Here is a 21,536-nt window from a genome sequence, read left to right as displayed (position 1 = left end):
TGCTTGACTTTTATCCCCAACTTGTAGCAATGCTTCATGGTGTGGAGAGCAATTCATAAGGTCAGGCTGTCCTGAGTAATCACTGATCTCTTGCCCAGCTGTAACAGAGCACTGCTGATTTGCTTTGCACTCTGTTTTTGGGGTGTGAGGGGATGGGGAAAAGGCTTTTATTCTCAAGAGCCGAAGTCAATCTCAAAATGGTTTGAGATACTTAATGTTCCCTGGGCTCTTTAGCACACTGCGTGGGTGCTGTGGGACATTCACACCACCATAGGTAGCACTGGTAGGCTCAGTAGATTGGTTGCTGGGGGGTGAGCTGCCAGTCTGCAAGCCCAGTTAGTCATCCTTTCATGCAGCGATGAGAAACACTGGGATGGAAGTGGCCTGCGCTGGCTGAAGTCCGGCTGTGTTGCACAGCAGGCATGGGATGGGGGAGTTTATGCTTCCCGGGAGCCTTCTGATTTTGAGCTGAATCAGGAACTTGTTTTTTGGCTTTCCATGCCAAGAGGATGAAGCAGGAAAAAGAGCCCTTTCTCGTTTTTACATTATTCCTTGCTAGTAACCCCTTTCAGACAGCGACGTTGCAGTAATACTTTTGGGATCCTTCCAGGATGAAAGAAGTTGACATATGGAGTGCATGGCGGTGCTGCAGGGGAAAAGGGAGTGTTGAAGAGCTCTGGAGGGAGGAGGACTGTTTTTTGGCCAAGTGCTACAGCAAAGAGCTGGCCTAAGAAATAGCATGGGCTCTTGCCTGTGAGAGACAAGACTGGACACATCAGGGTCCAAGTCAGCCTTAATGGCTGATAAATTTGATTTAAAGTGTTAGTGTGAAGTCCTGTATCTCCTCTAAGTTGATGGAGTCAAGCCTTTACTGTGAAGTAGAAACCGGGAGTCTTTCCCATTTAATCAGGACAGGATGAAGACGAGGTGCCCTCCCCACTTTGTGCTTTGGGTTTTAAATATGAGATTAGCAGCACTTTCTGTGATGGCAGACACCACGATCTGCCTCTAGCTTGACAGAAGCAGGCAGTTGTGCTTGTACAGGCAGGTGGATATGCCTTTCCCTGGAGCTGAGCTGAGTGACAGGCCACAGACTACAGTGAGGTTGTCCTTTCTGCGGTGGGACCAGCCATGGGTACATCAGTGCTGCTGGAGCCAGAGAGAATTAAGCGTGGGTGAGGGAAGGCTGCTGGCAGGCAGCGAAGGGCCACCCTGGTCCAGGCCCTAGGGCTGTGGAGCGCAGAAGTGTGCCTGGCTTGTTGCTGGCTGATTTTTTTCCTGTAGGAGTGAAAGGTTCGGAAGAGCGGCGCTTCCTGGAGCACTTTCAATTGTCTGAATATTTTTCCTTTCTCTTGGCCTCCTGCCCTGGGTGTTGTTTTTCCTTCTGTATTTGGTTGACTTCCCTCCCCTTTCAGATTTTTTGCCCTCTGCATCTATCCTAAACCTTTTGAAAGATAATCTGTTTGTTGTTACCAGCAAGAGCAGTGGCCGTGGCCTGAGCAAGTACGTCTTGTTTTGCATGTTTTCTTGCAGTACTTGTTGCTATGCTATTAGTCTATGCTAGAGAGGGCCCCTTGGGGCTTGATACGGTCTCGATGCCAAATGAGGTAATTTCTGCTTTTGCAGAGGAATCGGAGCCAAGATGAAGTCATTGCCCCAGAGCCTGGAGAGGGGGTTGTAAAAGAACCCAGAGGTCTCCTGCATCCTGGATCAGCCCTTGAGTTGCTCCTGTTTTCTTCCCCCAGGTGCTGGCCTACCAGCCCTGGCAAGACCACAGACCCAGAGGCCACCAGTGCTAAATGCAGCTGATCTTTGATTTAGTTACTTACGAGGCAGTGCTCGGTAGCTGTGGCAGTGAGTATGCGGGGGCAGGCAGAGACCTACCCAAGTTAGACATATCTTTGAAAAAGTCTTCCACGGCAGGCAAGTCCTGGGCAGGCTGCCAGCCCTTTCCAGTAGTTGTTTCCCAAGCTGTTGTGGCTGCGGTCCGTGAGCTTCCTCCCATGGGGTATGTGAACAAACCCACCACAGAGTCACGTAAAGGGCATCTCAAAACCACAATATGCAGGAAATCTTGTGTGCCACTTAATTGGCCCTAGGATGGCTGATGAGGCCTTGCTGCCAGAGCTGGTGGGATGTGCTGATCCCCTGCTTTAGCAAAGGTGGAAAATACAAATTCTCTCTGCCTTGCTGGGAGATTTTCAGAGACCTGCTTTTGCTGGAACATGGTTATTACCATTAGCCTGTCCTCCTCTGGTACCAGGAACAGTCAGTTTGCATTGAGATGTTGTGAACTTTGGACGGGAATAGCAGTGGTGCACCAGCTACACCATACACACTTATAAATACACTTTTTCAGGATTAAAGATGTTCAATGCATGGAGGCACCTACTTCCCTGAAGACCTCTTCCTTATCACCTCTCTTCTCTGCTTTAGTGTTTTCTGCATCAGTACCTTAAATAGTGTAAAGCTGAGGTGACCCTAAAAGCACAGACAGTAATTGAAGGGCAGAGAGGAGCTCAGGTGAAGGGAAAAAAGAGACCAGGAAAAGTAGGAGATTCCCCCAGGCAAAAAGGGGAAGAAAACAGTCAAAAACATTTTGTCTAAGGCCAACTGGGCTGTGGAGCTTGGGGTACCTGGGAGCTCTCCCCGTGAGGAAGATGGGTAGGATCTGTACAGAAGCATAAATATACCTGGACTGCAAATCAGGGCAGCTGGAAGGCTTTGGTGGCTCTGTGCTAGCTCCTGTTGCAGGCAGGCCTGGGGAAACACTGCATGGGCAGGGTCCTTTCACTGTAGGCACCTCGGCTCGCTGATGAGGAGGACTCAGAAGTTCAAATCATCCTTTCTTGTACAAAATTGTCAGGGCTGAGCCTGCTGCTTTAAAAAGAGGGCACCAGGGGCTCTGGGAAAGCACTGTTTTCAGTGTGTTGTTTCCAAAAGTGGTGTGTGCTCAGAGGCATGCTCATCCTGCTGGTGGTGTCTGTCTGTCCTCTTGATTTATCCTGTAGCTACAGGACAAAAGGACAATTGGAGAGGACCATGGGGCTCCTGTCACTCTGATATTGGCTGAAACGGGGCCCGTGGGCTGCGGAGGCAGCATGGGTTTTCTGGGCAGGCCAGTGTGTATAAGCTTTCTCTTTCTGGTTCCAGGACAATGCATCTTTTTGTGGTGTGTCTGTTCAGTGTCTGGGGTCTGGCTGCCCCTGAGCGCTACGTCGTGGAAGATGTCTGCACTGCAAAGCCACGCGACATCCCGGTGAATCCCATCTGCATCTATCGCAACCCCGAGAAGAAGGCCCAGGAGGGCGAGGGGCAAGAGCCAGGGAAGGGCAAGCTCCCAGAGTCTACTAACCCCCGGGTCTGGGAGCTGTCGAAGGCCAATTCTCGCTTTGCTGTTGTCTTCTACAAGTACCTGGCTGACTCTAAGGACAATGGGGAAAACATTTTCATGTCACCCCTCAGCATTTCTACAGCCTTCGCCATGACCAAGCTCGGAGCTTGTGGTAGCACCCTCCAGCAGCTCATGGAGGTCAGTGGCATTTCCTCAGCCTTTTCCTATAGCTGTCACCAGGGTCTGAAAGACAGCAAAGGTGAAAATGGCCAACTGCTGCTAAAGGGCTCCCTGGGTCAGGATGGATCCCTGGTTTGTGAAGGGAGATTTCTATTTAAACAAGCCCCTGGGAAGGACATACACAAGCTGCTTGTCTTGGGATTTGGTTAGATCCCAGCTCTGTCCTCTGACTCCCTATTTGGATCCAGCATTCCGGGGTGGATTTCCTGGGTTTGAGAGGTTAATTTTCAGCTGGAGGAAAGGAAGCCCATTTGGGAGATGAGGGAAGGGAATGGGAACAGGTCATTTCTCACAGGCTGGGCAAGCAATGAGCTGAGCAGGTAGCTAAGCCTTTTCTTGTGCAAAAAGCAGGAAAAGCCATGATACCAAGTCCCATTGAGAAAGGCTTTCTTTCATATTCTCTCCTCTCTCTCTCTCTCTCCTTTGGGGCAAAAATAAGACACATGGAACACCTTCCAGTCCACCTGGCTTCCAGGGCTGTGCCACCCTGCAGGAACACAGGAACATCAGTTAGGCTTACTAAAAGGAGGCCCTCGAGAAGTAAGAGCAGTCTGAGTGCTTAGCCAGAACTAAACAGCTTCTGTCTGCTTGTGTTGGGCAGTATTACAACAGCACAGTAAGAGCCTGAGCTTCCCAGGCCAGGGGAGCCTGTATGCAGGGAGTCTCTCCTTTCAGCTGTGGCTTCTAAACCCAGAGAAGGGAGTTCTGGTCCTGGACGGAGGGGTAATCCTGAGTTCCGGCTCTTCCATGGGACCAATTAACTCCCTGCCTGTCCAAGCACCCTTCTCGCTGTCAGACCTGCTTGCCTGACAACTGCGAGTACACTTGTCTGCCATGTGGGGTTTGGTACTGCCTGTACCTTCCTTGCAGACTGGGGACTATAGCCCAGAGGGGCCTTTCTCCCTGCAATGAGGAGGTGTGAATCCAACTGCTCCACTTGTCCCCACTGCTGCTATCCTTACAGGTCCTGCCTCTGGAGTAATGTTGGGGTCTCCTACCATCACCCACACAGTCTGGGCAGAGCAGTGCAGTGAACCATATCTCCAAAATCTTCACTCATGCCTTCCCCTCTGGGCAGCCCTTCCCACTGGAAAGGACCCTTCCCTCACTGAGCCACCCAGGACCCAGAGCTGCACTCCTAATCCCCCCTTTTCCCTACAAAAGGGCCAATAATGCCACCTTTGCCTCCTAGGAAATGGTCCCAGAGATCCTGGATGTTCATGTGGAGCAATGTGCTGTGGAATTTTCTGTGCCTTAAACCCCTGAGGTTTGGTAGTAGTAGACAAATCATAACTGTCCTTCCAGCTGGCAGCTAGGAGCAGATAAGAAAAAACGCACTGTGCTGCAGAAATCTACCCTCAAAACAATTGCTACATATTCCCATTCCCTGCTAAAATAGATAAAGATGTACCAGATTTATTCAACAGGCCACAAGAACTGCTCCTGGAAAGGAGCAGCCTTTGGCATCGTCACAGGAGAGTTTAGCACAAATCTTGTGAGTCCTCCTGTGACCTGCACTGACCCGAGAGCTGCTTTCAGGCCCCGTCAGCGCAATGCTTATCTCGGGTGAGGCTCTCGCTGGGGTGTGGTAGGGGGTTTATGAACACTGTGCATAAGCTATGTTAATTTTACCAGCACTGGGGGAAGCCTTGTGGTTCATATGCCAAGCTAGAATCTGTTCCCTGACAGGGGTCAGAGTGCACAGAGAAAAACATCACCAAGACCGTAGTGTGTCTTCTGTACAGCCATCTAAAGGGTCTAGCTAAGTCATGCCCACGTTTGAGATAGACACACACAAAATGATGCATCATGCCCTGACAGCTGGGGCAAAAAAAGTGTGTGGGGGAACAGAGGCAAAGAAAGAGGCAGATCCAGGCAAGTGTCCTGCCAACAGCTCTAGGGAAGGAACTTCAGTGAGCAAGAGCTGGAGTCTTCTCTTGGGTAGGGTGCTGGGTCAAAGCCAGTGAGAGGTTGGGACCAGTCCCAGGCAGAGTATGGAGAGCAAGGAAGCCAGAGTTAGAAAGGGGAGCAGTACCTCTCCATGCTGAGCAGTGTTTAACCCTCCATTTTGGACCTCTCCAAATCTAGGTCTTGGGATGGCGATATGTTGCTCTTACGTAGATTTGGGTTCCAAATTAAACGTGGAGGATGAAGCTCTGAGGGCCTGCAGATTTCTTGGCTTCGTGATTTAGGCTGTTGGGCAGCAGGCAAAGGCTGCATCACCACTTGCTGTGGGGCTCGGGAGCTGTGGGAGTGCAAGAGCCTGCTCATGGATTCCTCCTCACTGTTTGGCTCCTCCAGGTCTTTCGATTTGACACCATTTCGGAAAAGACATCTGATCAGATCCACTTCTTCTTTGCCAAGCTGAACTGCCGGCTTTACAAGAAAGCCAACAAATCCTCAGAGCTGGTATCGGCCAACCGCCTTTTCGGGGAGAAATCTTTGGTCTTTAATGAGACTTACCAGAACATTAGTGAAATAGTTTATGGAGCGAAACTCTGGCCCTTGAACTTCAAAGTGAGTTTGAACTACTTGGGATTTTTCTCGTTCGTTCGGTTTTTTCCCCACCCTGTCCTTCTGCTTTTGCTGTGTCCCCATCTTTTGCCCACATGGAGTGCCCTGCATTGGGTGGGTGGGACATCAGTGAAGGCAGGAGGGACTATGGGATGCAGCTTCTCCTCTCCCAGCTCACCTTAACCACAGTCACTTCGCCACTCCTCATTTCTGAATGTTGCAGCACTACACTGGGAGCAGTGTCCTCCCCGAGCACACACCTTGTTGAAGTCTCCTGCAGAAGGGATACAAAGAGGTGTTTAAAAGCTTTGACTTAACCTTTTTTGGTCTGTTCCTTCAGGAGAAGCCAGAATTTTCCAGGAAGATCATTAATGAGTGGGTAGCTAACAAGACAGAGAAGCGCATTACAGAAGTGATCCCAGAAAGAGGTATTGATGATCTCACTGTCTTGGTCCTGGTCAACACCATTTATTTTAAGGTACGGTGAACAAAACTGGGGGAGCAGCCCATTGCCCTGGGGGAAACATGATGCTCATGTTTGTCCTCCCCTTCTCCCTTTTAGGGGCACTGGAAATCGCAGTTCCCAGCTCCAAACACAAAACTGGATTTATTTCATAAAGCCAATGGTGAGACCTGCAAAGTCCCAATTATGTACCAGGAGTCCAAATTCCACCATGCATCCATCCCCCAGGACAAAGTCCAGGTGCTGGAGCTGCCTTACAAAGGGGATGATATCACAATGGTGCTGGTCCTGCCCAATGCTGGGACGCCATTGGTGGAGGTGGAGCGAGACCTGACATCGGAGAAGCTGCAGGACTGGATAGACTCCATGATGGAGGTATCTCTCTTTGTCTACCTCCCTCGCTTCCGCGTCGAGGACAGCTTCAGTGTCAAGGAGAAGCTGAGAAAAATGGGGCTGGAAGATCTCTTCAGTCCAGAAAATGCCAGACTCCCAGGTCAGATGCGGAGACGGGGTGGTGCAGGGTGGAGGTGGGGGGTAACCATTCCTCCATGGGTGCCAGGGCAGTAAGTGCAGTAGCACATGAGGAGTGAGAACATGAAAGCATTTAGATGTTGCTGCAGTCAATGATGGACTCTGTGGTCAAGTCCCATCATGGACACGCAGCCCTGCTCTGCACTAAGGACGTGGGAGTTAAGCGATCAATTGCAGCTGGTGAAGGATATTTCTGCCGAAACCAGGACAGCAGACATGCCTTCCGCTCGAACACAGTCTATGAAGGATGGAAGCATGTTCTTTCCTGATCTGTTGTCTAAAAACATAGTTTTAACTTTCTCCATTTTGTATTTCAGGTATCATTGCAGAGGGTCGTACAGACCTGTATGTATCTGAGGCTTTCCATAAAGCCTTCCTTGAGGTAAGCCTTTTTTTTTCCCAGGGGTGTCTTCCTCTTTGTTGCTAAAACCATTAAAAAGAAAAAATAGCTCTGAGCCCATGGTGTTCATGTCCTCAGTGATCTGGGGCTTTGGGGAGAGGTCGGAGCTTGGCGCCCACCTTCCATGGAGAAGGAGGGCGAGCCCTCTACGTACTGCATGATGCCCATATCTTAATCCCATCTTCTCTTTTGGTTGGTAGGTGAATGAAGAAGGCAGCGAGGCATCAGCTGCTACAGCTGTCACTGTCTCCGGCCGTTCCTTCCCCATGAACAGAATAATCTTCAATGCCAACAGGCCCTTCCTTCTTTTCATCCGGGAAGCCTCCCTCAACACCATTATCTTCATGGGCAGAATAGCCGACCCTTGCTCTTAAAGGGGCTCTCAGGGCCTCGCCTCTCCCTCCTCTGCCTCTGGAAAAGGGGCAGTAGGGTATTGCCATGAAGCCCGGGCTGCTCCTGGGGTGGTTGGTCTTACTGTTTGGTGCAAGCTGCAGGGAGGGACTGTATCCAGCTGGGCTGTAACCGCTCTTCCTTGCTGTGTCAGGTGAGGTGGCTCAGAGGACGCTTCACCTGCTCCATCCTTCATTCAAAGGGAAGCTGAATTTTTTCTGGCACCAGTATTTTTGAGGCACCCAAAACTGAGTCCAGCATTGCTGTCTTTCTTATATCCAACCCTCCTCCCTTTCAGGCCTCAAACTGTAACTCTGATCCCCTGGTTCATTAAAAACCTATAGATCTGTATGTAACAAACTGATCTCTGAATGGACAGTTTTCACTAAGTCACTTCCTAGACTTATTTAAACTTTCCTTTTTCAACAAATGGGCCCTTCCCTCTGTTCCCTGGTCCCAGCAGAACAGCCCCATGCTGGAGCAGTCAGTGGAACAGCAGCAGCCAAATGGCATCTTTACACAGCTCTGTTTGGAAGAGCTGCCACGCACCGCAGCCCTACTTGCCAACAGCTCTGACGTGTCTGAGTGCTAAGCAGTTGCTCTTGAAAACCTTGCGTAGCCAAGGCTGTGAATCTGTCTTTTTGAATATTAAGACTTAAAACTAGGACCATGCTAAAAGTTACTGTAGCATGAACTGTGACAATGCCCAGGTAAGGTAACCAATATCTGTAACTCTGTTAAAAAATCTGTTATTTCACCTGCAAGTTTACTCCTAGAGCTTTAGGTGTCCTGGCCTGCTGCCATGTCACATGTGTCATCTGACCTCTGGTCCACGCACAGTGGCCATACTGCCGTAGGACCTCTGACAGGGTTGTCTTGAAAATGCAGAAGAGTATGTGATGAGCTTTCCGCTAAGACTTCTGCATTTAGGGTAGCTGTTTAAAACAAAAAGAGCAGTAAAAGCGCAGTCCTGTCCTGTTGTCAGTATGTTACAGAAGTGGTGTGCGCAGACAGTTGCTAAAACACCAATAGATGGCAGGCCCCAGTGTGCAATTTACTCTGGATTTTGTAGAACGAGCGGAACATCCACCTTTATAATGGCTTCTTCTCAGCAGGAATTGCCACAGCAAGACAAGCAACGAGGGAGTTAACTTAGATGTGCCAATCTGTGATAGAGCTGGTATGAAAAGATCTTTTGTTGCTCTGTCTGTAGTTTTGGAAGCAGTTAGGGGGTTTGCAGAACTATCTCTCCTGTTCCCCAGCAGGAAGGTTTGAGTGTGTGTGTCGGAAGCGGTGTGTGGTTTGGACACGGAGTCTCTCACCATTTCTGTTCTATCATGGGGCTGTGTCGGTCGGTCCCCTACCTGTAAAGCACCTGCCCCTTCTGTGCTGACATGCTTGCCTGGAGTAACGCCTCGGAAAGCAGCTGTGTATGTAATGCAGAAGCTGGGGCCCTGGAAGAATAGGGGGAGCATTTTGGAAATCGCCAAGAGTTCAGAAAGCAGCTCTTCCTCTCCTTGTCCTACTCTGGGAGTCACCACTGTAGCTTTTCTTGCCGGATCCTATCTTCTGCTTGCTTACCTCATTGTGCAACTTCAGAAATGTACCATCTCCTCCTGTAACCTCTGCCTTTGCGGTTGTGCTCCAGGCTGCGGAGGTGGAGGCTGGTTGCAAGAGGAGGGCTGAGGCAATGCCTGGGTCTCCCTAGCATGGCATCGAACCAAAATGCTCCACCTGCCATCGGCAGCTGGGAAAGCCCGCTTGCTGTAACAGCCATCGGGCGCTTGGCCTGCAGCGAGAGCATAGTGCTTTCTCTACCTGGTGAGACCAAAAAGGACTGAGCCTGCAGAAATGGTGAGACAAAGCTCATTAAAAAAAGGACAGAAGTCATTTAAGATGCTGGGAAAAGCAGCCTGGTACTGCCCTGCCCAGCCTCTCCCATGTTGCTAAGCTTATGGCTGTGCAGAGCTGCCTCAAGCGGGGACCACGTTCTCGCACCACAGCTGATTTGAAGCGGGCAGCCAAGAGAAAATTGATGTCAGATCAGACCAGTCAGCAACAAGACACGGACGAGGATCTGAGTATTAAACCATTTAATTCTCAAACCACTCACATGCATAATGTTCTTTTACACAGTGTTAAAAGAAAGAAGAAAATGCAATTTGTTTTCTTTTTTTCTTTTTTTAATACAAACAGTATTTCAAGTATACACTTATAGAATTTTCAAAGATTCCTACCCAAGTTGCTAAGTTTTCATTCACATTGTTCTTAAAGCTGTCCAATGAGAGCGCTTTTTGCTAAACTGCTTTCAATGCAATTGTACAGTCCCCTCTACCTTGGTTTGATTTCCCCCTTCCCCAACTCTGGTTCTCTTACCACCTTTGCCTGTCCCCCCTCCAGCAGCACTGGCCCTCTCTGTAAGCTGTTGGGCACAGAGCCGGCGGCCCCTCCAAACAGTTTCTGTCTGCCAGCTCCCACTGGAAGAGGAAAAGGAAAGCAATGGTGGAGGACCAGCTTGTAAAATCATTTAAGAACAGTCTGATATCCACAAGTTACATGCAGCAGGATCACTCTTCAACCTACTGCAGACTAGTGTGAACACTGACTTTTTTTTTCTTCTTGAAATAAGGATTGCAACCAAAAATAAAATTAATTAAAAAAAAAAAAAAGAGAGAGAATAATTAGTACAGCAGGAAATTTCTTAACTGTGAAAGTAAGTTTTGAGTGTTAGGACACCTGTCCTAAAAAGTCTGATTTATAGGTCAACAGTTGAAGGTGACAGCACAATTTTTCTTACAAATGGTTACTCTGCAAACCAGCTCAGAGCAGAATCAATGTGGGACAGGCAAACTTGGATTTAAAAAAAAAAAAAAAAAAAAAAAAAAAAGCTGAACTGACTAGGGCTCCATATCCATGTTATGGAAAAAACCCCACAATCCCAGCAACAACTTCGTTGTGGCTTTGCTCGTTCAACTTAGCTCACCCCTGTGCAGGTGGATGGGCCATCTGCTGTGTTGTAACTTCTGACCTATTATGAATGGGGTTTAAATATTCTTTACAGGCAAGGGTGGGTTTTTATTGACCGATTACAAAAGTATTCTAACAGGCTCATGCATGCCAGTCCTGTTAGTGCTACAGCACGGCTGAGCTGCAACCAGGTTTGCGGTTGCGGTGAAAACTCCTGTCGGTAGTGTGGGCAGGGGCAGTGCCAGGCCGGGAGGGCTGCGGGAGCGGGAGGTAGAGCTGTGGTAGTTTTTGGGCTGCCAATGGCAGCCCAGGGTCTGGCAACGTCGCTCCCTCCTGGGCTCTGGCTGACAAGAAGCCACCTACCTGTACAGCTGTGTCAAAAGCCAGCAACAGCCATACTCATGTTAGGATTTAAAGTGCATTTCCTCAGTAAAGGGTTTTTCTTTTTTTTTTCTTTTTTTTTTTTTTCTTTTTTCTTTTTTTAAAAGGAACCTATTTAAAGTGCTGTTCTAGTTTGGAAAGGGACTCTGTTTAGGAAAAAAAAAATGGCACCTTTTGACATGAGAGATCTGCTCTCTGTATATGTTTTTGTATATATATATATAAATTTGCAGAGTCAGATCTGCTGACTAATGAACAACATATAAAAGTGTTTTGTATTTTATTTTATTGCTTTTTTTTTTTACTGCTGCCTGCTCCCTTGGAGGCAGGAGGGAGATGGATTCTCCTGTTACCTTCCACACCATTAACTAATTTCCCAGTGCAGGAAGCTGAGCCTGCAGTCTTGGGCCTGCGGGACAGTTTGCTATTACACAGAATAGGTGAAGTAACGAATCCACCCTGAACTGTCGCAGCCCCAGAGCGAGCCTGCAAGGGTCACAGCAAGAAACTGGCGGCAAAGAGGGATGATGGACCCCAAAAGGCTTCCCCCTGCTCCTGCCAGATGCCATTTTCATAAGAGTCACTTTACAGAGCAGACCTGCATTTCTGAAACAGAGGTAAGGAAAACAAATCTGGTTTAAGTGAAAGCTTTGCTGATAGAGTGTGTAGCGTGGTAACCTCAGCACTCCTAGAGAGAGAGGTAGTTACTGTCCTGTGAATCTTCTGCTGCTTAACGCAACCCAATTTCTGGAGTGATTGCTTAAAAAAAAAAAAAAAAAAAAAAGGAAAAAATCCTGTGCTTTCTATTAAAAGTTATCCCAGTTAAATCTTTCTGTTGAAGACATACTTGACTATTCCCTCTAAGAAGCTTTTATATTTTAGAAATTGATTGTCAGTTTAGTTCATTATGAAATCAAATTTGATTAGCAAATTGCTATATAAAGCCACTTACATTGTTAAACTCTTGTTACAATACTCTTCCACTGCTCTGCAAGGAAGTGCTCAATCATCAGTGTCCCTGTTTGGGAGGTTATTGTTCAGCTGAACAGGGTACTCAGTCACATCTTGTCTGCTACAGTGTCACTGCCTGACAGCATAGGACAGCATTTCATGCTCTGAGCAGTTTTAATGGAAACCTTAAAAAGAGCTACCGGTGTCATATTCACAGTGTTGTACAGGAAAGATGGGGGTGATGCTGGGGAAAGGAGGGGACATAGCTCATGGGAGCTTCAGCTAGTGTTTAAGGTAGCAGAGGCTTAGGGGAAAACCACCTCCGTTCCCTTCCCTTTTCAAACAAAAGCAGTACTTTGAATAGCTTGCTTTCATTTCTGTGAAATGGCCTCTGATACTGTCTTCTCTTGTCCTTTGCTAACCCTCCCTGTAAGCATGGGGCACAAGGTGAGGAATACGTTACCACAAGAACATACAGCCACGTATTATTCTCTTCATAACTCAGCTTTTAAAAGAGCTTATTCAGAAAAGTCCCTGTTTTGCCACCAAGAAGGATCACTCTCGCACTCCTTGGCCTGTCCTAACTGTCAGCAATTTTACATACACAAACACAAAAGAAACATGCATTATTTGAATGACAATAGTCCGCTTTCACTTCAAAATACTTTTCCTAGTCACTTTGCCCTGTGACAACATAGCCCTGAAAGCTGTCACACGTCAGCTTTCTTCCCAGGCAAGCACTTCAGAGGAGCAAAAAGAAATTAGTTTTAAGCAAAAGGTTATGACAAAATTCTGCTTTTCATCCCAAATTCACCTGCAATTCCGATGGGCTGCTTCCCCCAACAGCATAACCGTGGCTTAGGAAACCCTCTAACACGTGAGAGAAGTACCTGCGCACCACCTACAGTATCATTCCCTGCATCTCCATCGGAGATCCAGTTTGCCCTCAGCCTGTAAACACACACAGCGATGACGGCCTGTGCAAACAAACATCCCTGTGCTTTTACGGAGCAAACTTAGGACTAATTCACTTTGACTCTGGCATGGGTGCAGCCAACTGAAAGCAGCCCGTGGGCAGGGGATGGCCGCAGGGGTGACGAGGCTTCGCACCTCTTGCCAAAATCAAAGCTGTCATCAGGCGAATTGCACTGTCTGTCTTTTGTTAGTGTAACCCACAGCTGCCAGCCTCCAAGACAGAATGGCACCTTCCTCCTCCCCACTGGCCCTTGCCTCTTTAAGCCAAGAGTTCTGTTCAGTCACCAATTGACATGCAATGAAATATTAAATAAAAGCTTCACAGTAATCCATAGAATTTCCTTAGATGTGTAAACTCTAAGAAAATAATATCACAGGAGCACAAACTCCCCTATCAAACCAATGCCCTAGACACATAGATGAACAAACGGACCCCAGACAAACCTCTCGGTCTCAAGAAACAGCTTTTAAACTTGACCAAATGGGGAACCAGTGAAGTGACATCATCAGGTTAAAACTCATTTCCAAGAAGTTTCTCAGCCATAGTTTTGTGATTCCTCCCCTTTGCTCCAGACTGAGTAATTTCAATTGTATTCTCCTTTTATGCTGCTATTTTCTGTAGTTTACAACCAGCAGTAAAACTAACCAATCTAACTTCATTTTTCATTTCTAATTAGTTTCACAGCTTCATAGCCAATGGTATTGGGTCTAACTGCAAAGACAACGGGAAGGTTTAAATAAATAAGCTTCACTGCAATATAAAAAATAATGAAGACATTTAACTGTAGATCTGAGAGGGAAGAGATTAAGTACATTAATAAAACCCAAGTAAAACTGGAGGCTTGACATAGCTGACAGTCTGCAAAAAATTAATGCACTGATTTTTTTAAGTACTGCTGTAGATAGCTGCAGTAAAATAATAAATCAGAATATGTCAGATTAAAAAAAGGAACTTACACAGCAGTATTTAAAAGATACCTGAATATGTTTCAAAAGCTTAACTGATATGAACTAGGAAGCCCATTAAAGCTGCCCATTTTTACATGATAATACTAAAATAAAGGTCACAAAAATACAGCTTGGCATAGTCTAACGGAAACAGGAACCTGGAGGCTGCACTCACGCACGGGGAGCAGCTGGACTTCTCCATAGACCACGGCAGACAAGATGCTATTTCATGGATGATTCATTGATAAATGAAAAAAATCGTAACTGGAAACACACTGGTAGGATAAAACTCTCTATCCCTTGTTTTGTATTATGCAGTGCAGCATGTGGTGGGGCAATATTTTATACTCCAGGGGAGCAACAGGGAGAGTGGGAAGGGTGGGCCTTTGGGTCCCAGCCCTGCCTCCCCCCTCAAAGCAGGGCTAACTTCCAGCAGGTTGCTCAGGGTCTTGCCTGGACAAGTTTGGCATATCTCTCAGGATGGAGATTTCAGTGTCTCTCTGGACAACCTCTTTGAATACTGTTTGGCTATACTTGCAGTGAAAAAATGTCTTGTAGTACCTAACCTGAATTTCCCTTGTATAAACTTCTGGCTACTGCTGCTGCTCCTTCCACTGTGTGCCTCTGAGAAGGGTTTGGCTCCGTCTTCTCTGCACCCTCCCCTTGGCTGCTGAGTTGCAAATAGAAGAAATGACATAGGTAAAGGAGAGAGTACTGAAACAAAAGCAAACTTCAGTCTTCAACACCTTAAACACACGCTAGAAAACCTAACATTCAGAAAATGGCACTTCGAAATCTGTCTGGTAGTACCCATTTCCAGCCTTCACTTGCCCCCCTTCAGTTCCTTCCAAGGGCTTTTCTGAAATCCGCACAGCAAATTTGCCTCCGCCAGGGACTGACTCATTTTCCTGTTACTGTTCACAGCTCTAGGATGGAAAACACTGGTGATGCTCAGCTCTAATATTACAGGACAGGGTATAGGCATCTTTGCACGCCTGCCTCCCAAGACAGCAGGGTTTCCTGCATGCTCCTAATACGTGCAGGTTCTAAAACTGGCATTTCCCTGCCCATAGTACCTACAATGTGCTAGACACACATGCACACTTCTTCCTAATGCTTTGCTGTCGTTTCACCTGTTGTACCCAATACCTCCTGTTGGTTTCCAGTGCCAACAGCCCCAGCCAGTGCTGAAAACAGCTGAGCCCCCTTCATATTTTGGATGTCTCCCTCCTCCCTGTTAAGCCAACCTCCTTTCCTCGCTATTTCTCTTTGCACTTTGCAGATCCCTTCCCTGCTACAACAACTAGCTCAGGCTCGAAAGAACCAGATGGTGTGTCGCTGGCTAGCTAAAAAAACTCTGGCTAATGTGGGCAAACTATCTGCATGGTGGAAGTGCTGCTGTTTTCAATCGCTTTGTGGGCTGAATCCTTTACAGCACTCAGCAGCACACAGGGAAAGGGCCTCTTCCCGTTTACAGACTGCAGTGAGTCTGTGGTTGTAGGGAGATACTGGGGAAATAAAATCAGCTTTATAAGAGGTGTGATGTGAATCACATGCTAGATCATGTAAGCAGGTCACTGTCACCAGATTAGAACTAAAGCTTTTTTTTTTTTTTTTTAACAAAGAATTATTCTGTTAGTTATTCTGCTGCTGGAATATAACCAGTACTGTAACTGATTTCATAGCACGAATTACCGCAGACCCCCACATGCATTTTTTTTCCAGCAGATGTGATAAGATTCCTTCTAGCAAAGAAGACGGCCACCTACCTGAGTCACCTCTCTTGGTGATAAGCAACAGGTCTGGAGCTCTCTGTCCCCAGGACTAAAAGGCCTGGGCTCTGGCTAGGGCACAAATCCCACATTACTCTCCCTCCCTTCCTGTGGGGAATGCCCTCTTACACCACTCACTGGCTCATCAGAAAACTCTGAGTTTGCCAGTCAATGTATAAAGACAAACATGCATGACGCACTAAATCGGTAATTGTGCTAATAGCAGAGTATGCTACCCTGCAGGCTTGATGGGCACAGCTAAGACCACTTTTTGGGAACACTGCACCATCCTACTAGTCTCAACAGATGCCCATTTACTTGGGTTATCTCTGGCACGGGGCACCTGGCACCCCCCAGTGTAACACACACACACACCCCCAGCCACCTAACATGATGCTGTACAACTCTCCCTCCATCCCATCGATGGCATTGACATACCTGGTGCGGTTCTCAGTGGAGACCTGGAATGAGAACACGGGGTTCAAATGCTACCGCTTTTCCTTGCCCAGATTTCTGAAATGGCCCATCTCACCCTGCAAAAACAAGGATCTGAATACATGTTAACAGCCAAAACGCCCAGGCCTGCTCCCACCACCCTGCCAAAAGCAGGTTTAACTCCTCATTCGCAAAAGCCTTTGATGAGTCCAACTACTTTTTGGTTCTGAAGGCACACAATTCCCCTCGCAAGATTCCCCCACAGGGTCCTGACACACCACTTTAGTGCTGATTGTGTTCCCGGTGCTGAAGGCAGCAGAGTCTGCTGTTTGCTACCAAAGCAGGAAGCTGAAGTGCTCGCACAATGGGAAGCTACAAGGAAAATACTCAAAGAAAATCCAACCTGCCCCTCTAACCTGGCAGACCCCAGCAATCAGGCACTGGTGCCCAGTGACTCGATCCATGCTGCAACAGAGACCGGCTCTCTGCAAAGACCCTTCCTCACCCTTCCCAACTTCAATGGCAGCATAAAAACCATGTTACAAACATCACCTCCTACAGGCACAGGTTTTAAACCTCCTGTGATCTGCAAAGTCCTACAACGTCCTACTCACAGGTGAAATTGAAATTGTTCTTAGATCACAAACTGATGCCAGATGAGAATTTAACTAAACAGAACATAAAAATAATTGGGGAGGGAGCTAAGATTTTTTCAACATTTCCATGAAAAGAATTAAAGCTTTAAAACAAAAAGCAGCATTTTTGGTCCATGTCCCAAAGCCATTAGAATGATTATAGGGAAAGACAGCCAGCAGCATGGATTCACAACCCCTTCACCCAAAGTCTCCGGCTTACATATCGTCATCTACCCACTAAACACTGAGAAGTCACTGGATGCAGCATACTGACATACTGCTACTTAATAATCAACTTGGGAAATTTTCAGTGGAAAGGGCTACCTTTTAAAAAAAACCAAACCAAAACCATATATATGTTATTGAAAGTTATTTGAACAAAAAATATGACAGAAATTCCACATAGAGAGCACTGTCTCAATCAAATAACTCTTTTCTGCCCAATTAGCAGCCAGTGCTTGGTCTAAGGTACCTCTCTTCTCCTGAGCCTTCTTTCCCTTTTTCTTTTGCCTGGTTTATCAGAGCAACTGCTCTTTGACACAGCAGCCAGATGGGATCTCCTGACGGGATTCTCCTGACAGCTGCCCTGAGAAGCACCTAAGCACTGAGGTTGCTTACAGGATGCCTCAATCAAAAGGAATTTGATGTGATGGATGATGTTCCTATGCACTGGTACAGCATGCGGCACAGAGGGGGTCTTGTACTCAACCTGCAGTACCTGGTGACTACAATTAGAAATAGATTGTCTTACAGTCTTTTTATATTTGCCAGATCTAGTAGCTAAAAATTGTACTGCATGTGGTTGGCAGAGTGCAAGTATGCAATAATCCTGCTGGGGAGTACTAAATGAACTTACTTGATCCACAAAGGTAGGTGGACCATCACCGTGCTTAAAGAGAGACTCTAGCGTGTGGGCTGAGCAGAAGAGCAAGAGGAAGCAGAGCCACTGTCAAGCCTGTGGGAGATTGTTAGAGGTGAATTTGTTCTTAGTGTTTGCAAATTCCTTGGAAAGGCAATTACTCCCCAGCACAGAAGAATCAGCAAGGTTTTATCTTTGAACCCATTTTTTCTTCCCATTGGTGACAGCAGAACATGCACCTCCACAGAAGTTACTAAAATAAATGCCAACCACCTCTAGACATCAGTAAATATCAACGGCTGGTTTTCTAAAACTATAAATTAGACACTAAATACATCAGCAGCTGTTTTTGTGGCTTCCCCTCTCTAGCTCCCAGTTGTGCTAGACTACAGTCTGATTTGCTGTCTTCTCCTTTTTATTTCTAGGCTTGCCAGAACATACTTGTTTTCCTACAAAAACGTTAAGTACCATGAAAAATACTCCAATTTCCAAGCCTTCAGAAGACCGTGAACCCCACCTTATGAGTTGCTTTAATTGCTCTGACAGCACAGACAAGCCAAAGCCCAGGAGCACCTGGTTCGGTGGCTGCTGTACTCCATCTCAACAAACACTTCTCAGCTCCAACCCTTATTAGATACCGCAGCAAGAAACAGCAAGCCAAAGGGGACGCAGGCAGAAGCAGTGCCAGCACTGAAACAGCCTGGCCCATCTTTTCTACATGCGTTTACAAAAATTCATCCAAACCCTGCATTTGTAAGGAAGGGGTCAGGCAGAGGACCATATGGAATCGCTTTAGATTCTGCAAACCCGCACCTAAATTCCTGCCTCATTTTCCCTTGCAGGCGATTTCCTTGAGGCATTCTGGTAAGCAAGTCCTCACGCTTCCTTAAAGCATCCCAATTCAAGAGGCAGGGCAGAAGCCCCAGGTTTTGTGACCAGCAGGCACAGCAGGGTGGCAGACTCCAAAGTGATTCTGCTGGAAAAGTCCAGCAGCAGAAACACTGCCGAGTCACACTTTTAATGCACTCATTCAAACCATCAACTGACCAGCTCCCTGCAGGGTCATTCGACAAGGTGGTACTGAGGTGCCCAGAGCTGAACCCAGCACACCTCAATGCAGAACTGTGAACAGAAGACACCAAAAGCAGACGGCACTACCTGACATCGCCCTCTTAGCTTTAACCACGCACCTCATCTCCATCAGACGCCCCGTGGTACTGCTCTTGTAGCAACTCCTCCAATACCAAGTTATATTGGATGAGAAAAAAACAACCAGCAGTGTTTTAAAATGGTAACCCACACTGCCTCCCCACCACCAAACTTTACCTAGCAAGTCTTAAATCATTCCAAGGCTGCAGATCTCTAGGATTCAGCAGCAGCACAAGTTCTTAAGTCTTATTCGTATCCATGTTTTTGTCAGCAAAGATCTTTCAGAGCTCCCATCTAAAAAGGTTCCTCCTATTTCCAAGACACATCATTTCACAAGCTGTAATACTTTGGTTTACAACTGGATTAAAATATAAATTAAATAAGAATAATGCTAAATGAGTTTATATTGAAAAACTTTATATATGTATACATATATATGTATATACAGGTATGTGTGTGTGCACTCCCTAATGACAGCTAGAGGAAGCAAAAGTCATTCTCCAAAGGCTTCTACTCTTCCAACTAGCATGGTCAACTCATCCATTGCAACAATTCCCTGTGCATAAAAGCTAATGAAGCACTGGAAGGTGGCGCTGGTGAACAGCTGGATCACCCAGACGTTCAGGAACAGAAAGACAATAAATTATAAGAAGCAGTAGTAACTTGTTCACAGTTGGGATGAGGATAATGTTACAGGAAACCTGAATTTTCTATAGTCCCAGGAATAAAAAGTCAAAGGTCACTGAAGATTACAGTTGGGATATATTGTAGTTAATCCTAAAAGCAAAGATCACATCTGACACAAAGAAACGGTAGAAACCACATGAAATTTCTCCCAGCAGAATAAAGTCTGGTGCCATCAGATTCAGCGGGAAGATTTCCAATACCTCCACCAGCACCAGAATTCAGCCTGGTGATGCTTCGATCACTGCCTCCATCCTAGCGATGGACATTTTCACAAGTAGGAAGATTCTTTGAAGCCAACTCAATCCCATGCCCAAAAGAAAATGCTCCCAGTCCTTCCTTGATTCTACTTCTCTTCTATCATCCCAAACATCACATTCAATCTCTCCTAGTTCCAGCCTCTGTGTTTTCCTATGTTTCGCAAAAGAAAGCCTTTCAGCAATAATTTCAAGGCAGATGGAAATATTTTAGAGATGGTAGGACTCTTCAGATAATTTTATAACCCACTTGAGTGGGTTCCAGATTAGGAATAACCTAAGTTTCTAGTAAGACTAACTGCAGCAAAACTTTGGTCTGCCGCATTTTATTTAAAAACAAAAAAACCCAACAAATCTACTCTATCCCATAATGTTCTGGTAGACATTAGTTTCAAGCAGCAGCCAGTAGTGTTTGCATAGTTCTAGCTTTTATTTGGTTACAAATATATATATATATATAAAAAAATGTACATACATATATATGTATGTATTTTATATTAAAATATCCTTTGAATGACAATGATTAAAATAAAGATAATTAGCTCCTCTTTAAGAGCTTCCACTAAAGACATCAAAGCTCTGTGCATGGATCTCACCTCATGACAGGAGTAATGCTCATCTCTCAGAATATCGTTATCGCCAGATGAGGCTACGCTGGTGGTCAGGAGCAGCTCCATCAAAAGACCCCAGACCTTCTGACTGCAGCCCTAGCTACGGGCTCAGCTCCCAGGGGAAACTTCGAGCCCAAATCTTGACAAAAATTAGAAGTTTCCTGAGTTACAGCTCCTTGACTTCTCCCATCCCCAAAATATTTCTGGTAGAGCAAGAACAGCATTTGGTGTCACTCATCTGCAGAAACACTTGGCTGCTGGTACGGCTAAATTGGCAGGCATGTCATGGATCAAAGAGGAGAATTTTATAAAGTTTAAATAATTAAGTTTAAGGGGTGCTAATTTTTGTTGGTTTTAAAGATGCATGATTCCATCCACCTCACAAGCTACCTTCCACCCAAATAAAGTGCACCTTTTCAGCTGTCTTTCTATTTATACCTTGGGTTCTGCAGGAGAGATGAAGTCAGCAGCAAATAAAAGCTACAACTCTGCTCTTGCAAATGCATCGTTAGGGTTGAATCACCCAAAGGCGGCAGAAGAACTCTGCTTGAAAACTGGACTGCTTAGCATCATTTATCAAACTGGGCATCACACTTTTAAGTGAAATTACTACGGTGTAGAGGCGTGGGACGGCCTGCCCTGGGAAACAAAGTCATCTAGTTGTCACAAAACAAGAGCAGGACAAGCAGGGAGATCTGTCCTGTCCATTTATTTCAACCTTGATCTCACAGAGGGCTGAAATCCTGGCTCTGTGCCCTCCCCACCAAGCCTGCCCCACTACGCTTTTCAGCAAGATCTCAGCTTGTTCCAAATGCAGTTCCAGCTCTGAAGAGCTGTCAGATGGGAACAGTCAGTCACCACCGACCTCGGCTGGATTTAAAACAGCAGCAGAGACACAAGGGGCTTTCTATTCTTCCTGCCCTTCAGCCACCCAAACTTCTGAAAGTTAAATTATACAGATCACAGCTTGAAAATATTGTAGAGAAGATGCAGGTAAGTCAAAGGACTGAACCTGATGGCCGGACAATGCTGGGAGGACA

At 46.5% G+C, this 21,536-nt stretch overlaps 1 protein-coding gene across 2 annotated transcripts in view; it reads left to right on the top strand.

Moving 5' to 3' along the window:
• Positions 1-8,236, top strand: part of RC3H1 (ring finger and CCCH-type domains 1) — an 81,470-nt gene extending 73,234 nt beyond the window's left edge. For both annotated transcript variants that reach the window (XM_049808560.1, XM_049808559.1), the window contains 6 exons: positions 3,154-3,532; positions 5,876-6,091; positions 6,429-6,566; positions 6,651-7,044; positions 7,400-7,464; positions 7,683-8,236. In XM_049808560.1, the coding sequence (XP_049664517.1) occupies positions 3,154-3,532; positions 5,876-6,091; positions 6,429-6,566; positions 6,651-7,044; positions 7,400-7,464; positions 7,683-7,856 (1,366 nt within the window). In that variant the 3' untranslated portion in view covers positions 7,857-8,236. The remainder of the gene's footprint in view (positions 1-3,153; positions 3,533-5,875; positions 6,092-6,428; positions 6,567-6,650; positions 7,045-7,399; positions 7,465-7,682) is intronic.
• The last annotated feature ends 13,300 nt before the right edge of the window (positions 8,237-21,536 follow it).

The sequence above is a fragment of the Accipiter gentilis genome, chromosome 8 (assembly GCF_929443795.1).
Source record: "Accipiter gentilis chromosome 8, bAccGen1.1, whole genome shotgun sequence".
Taxonomy (NCBI): Eukaryota; Metazoa; Chordata; class Aves; order Accipitriformes; family Accipitridae; genus Astur; species Astur gentilis.
Note: the sequence above shows the minus strand (reverse complement) of the source record. Positions and strands in the feature narration are given on the sequence as shown.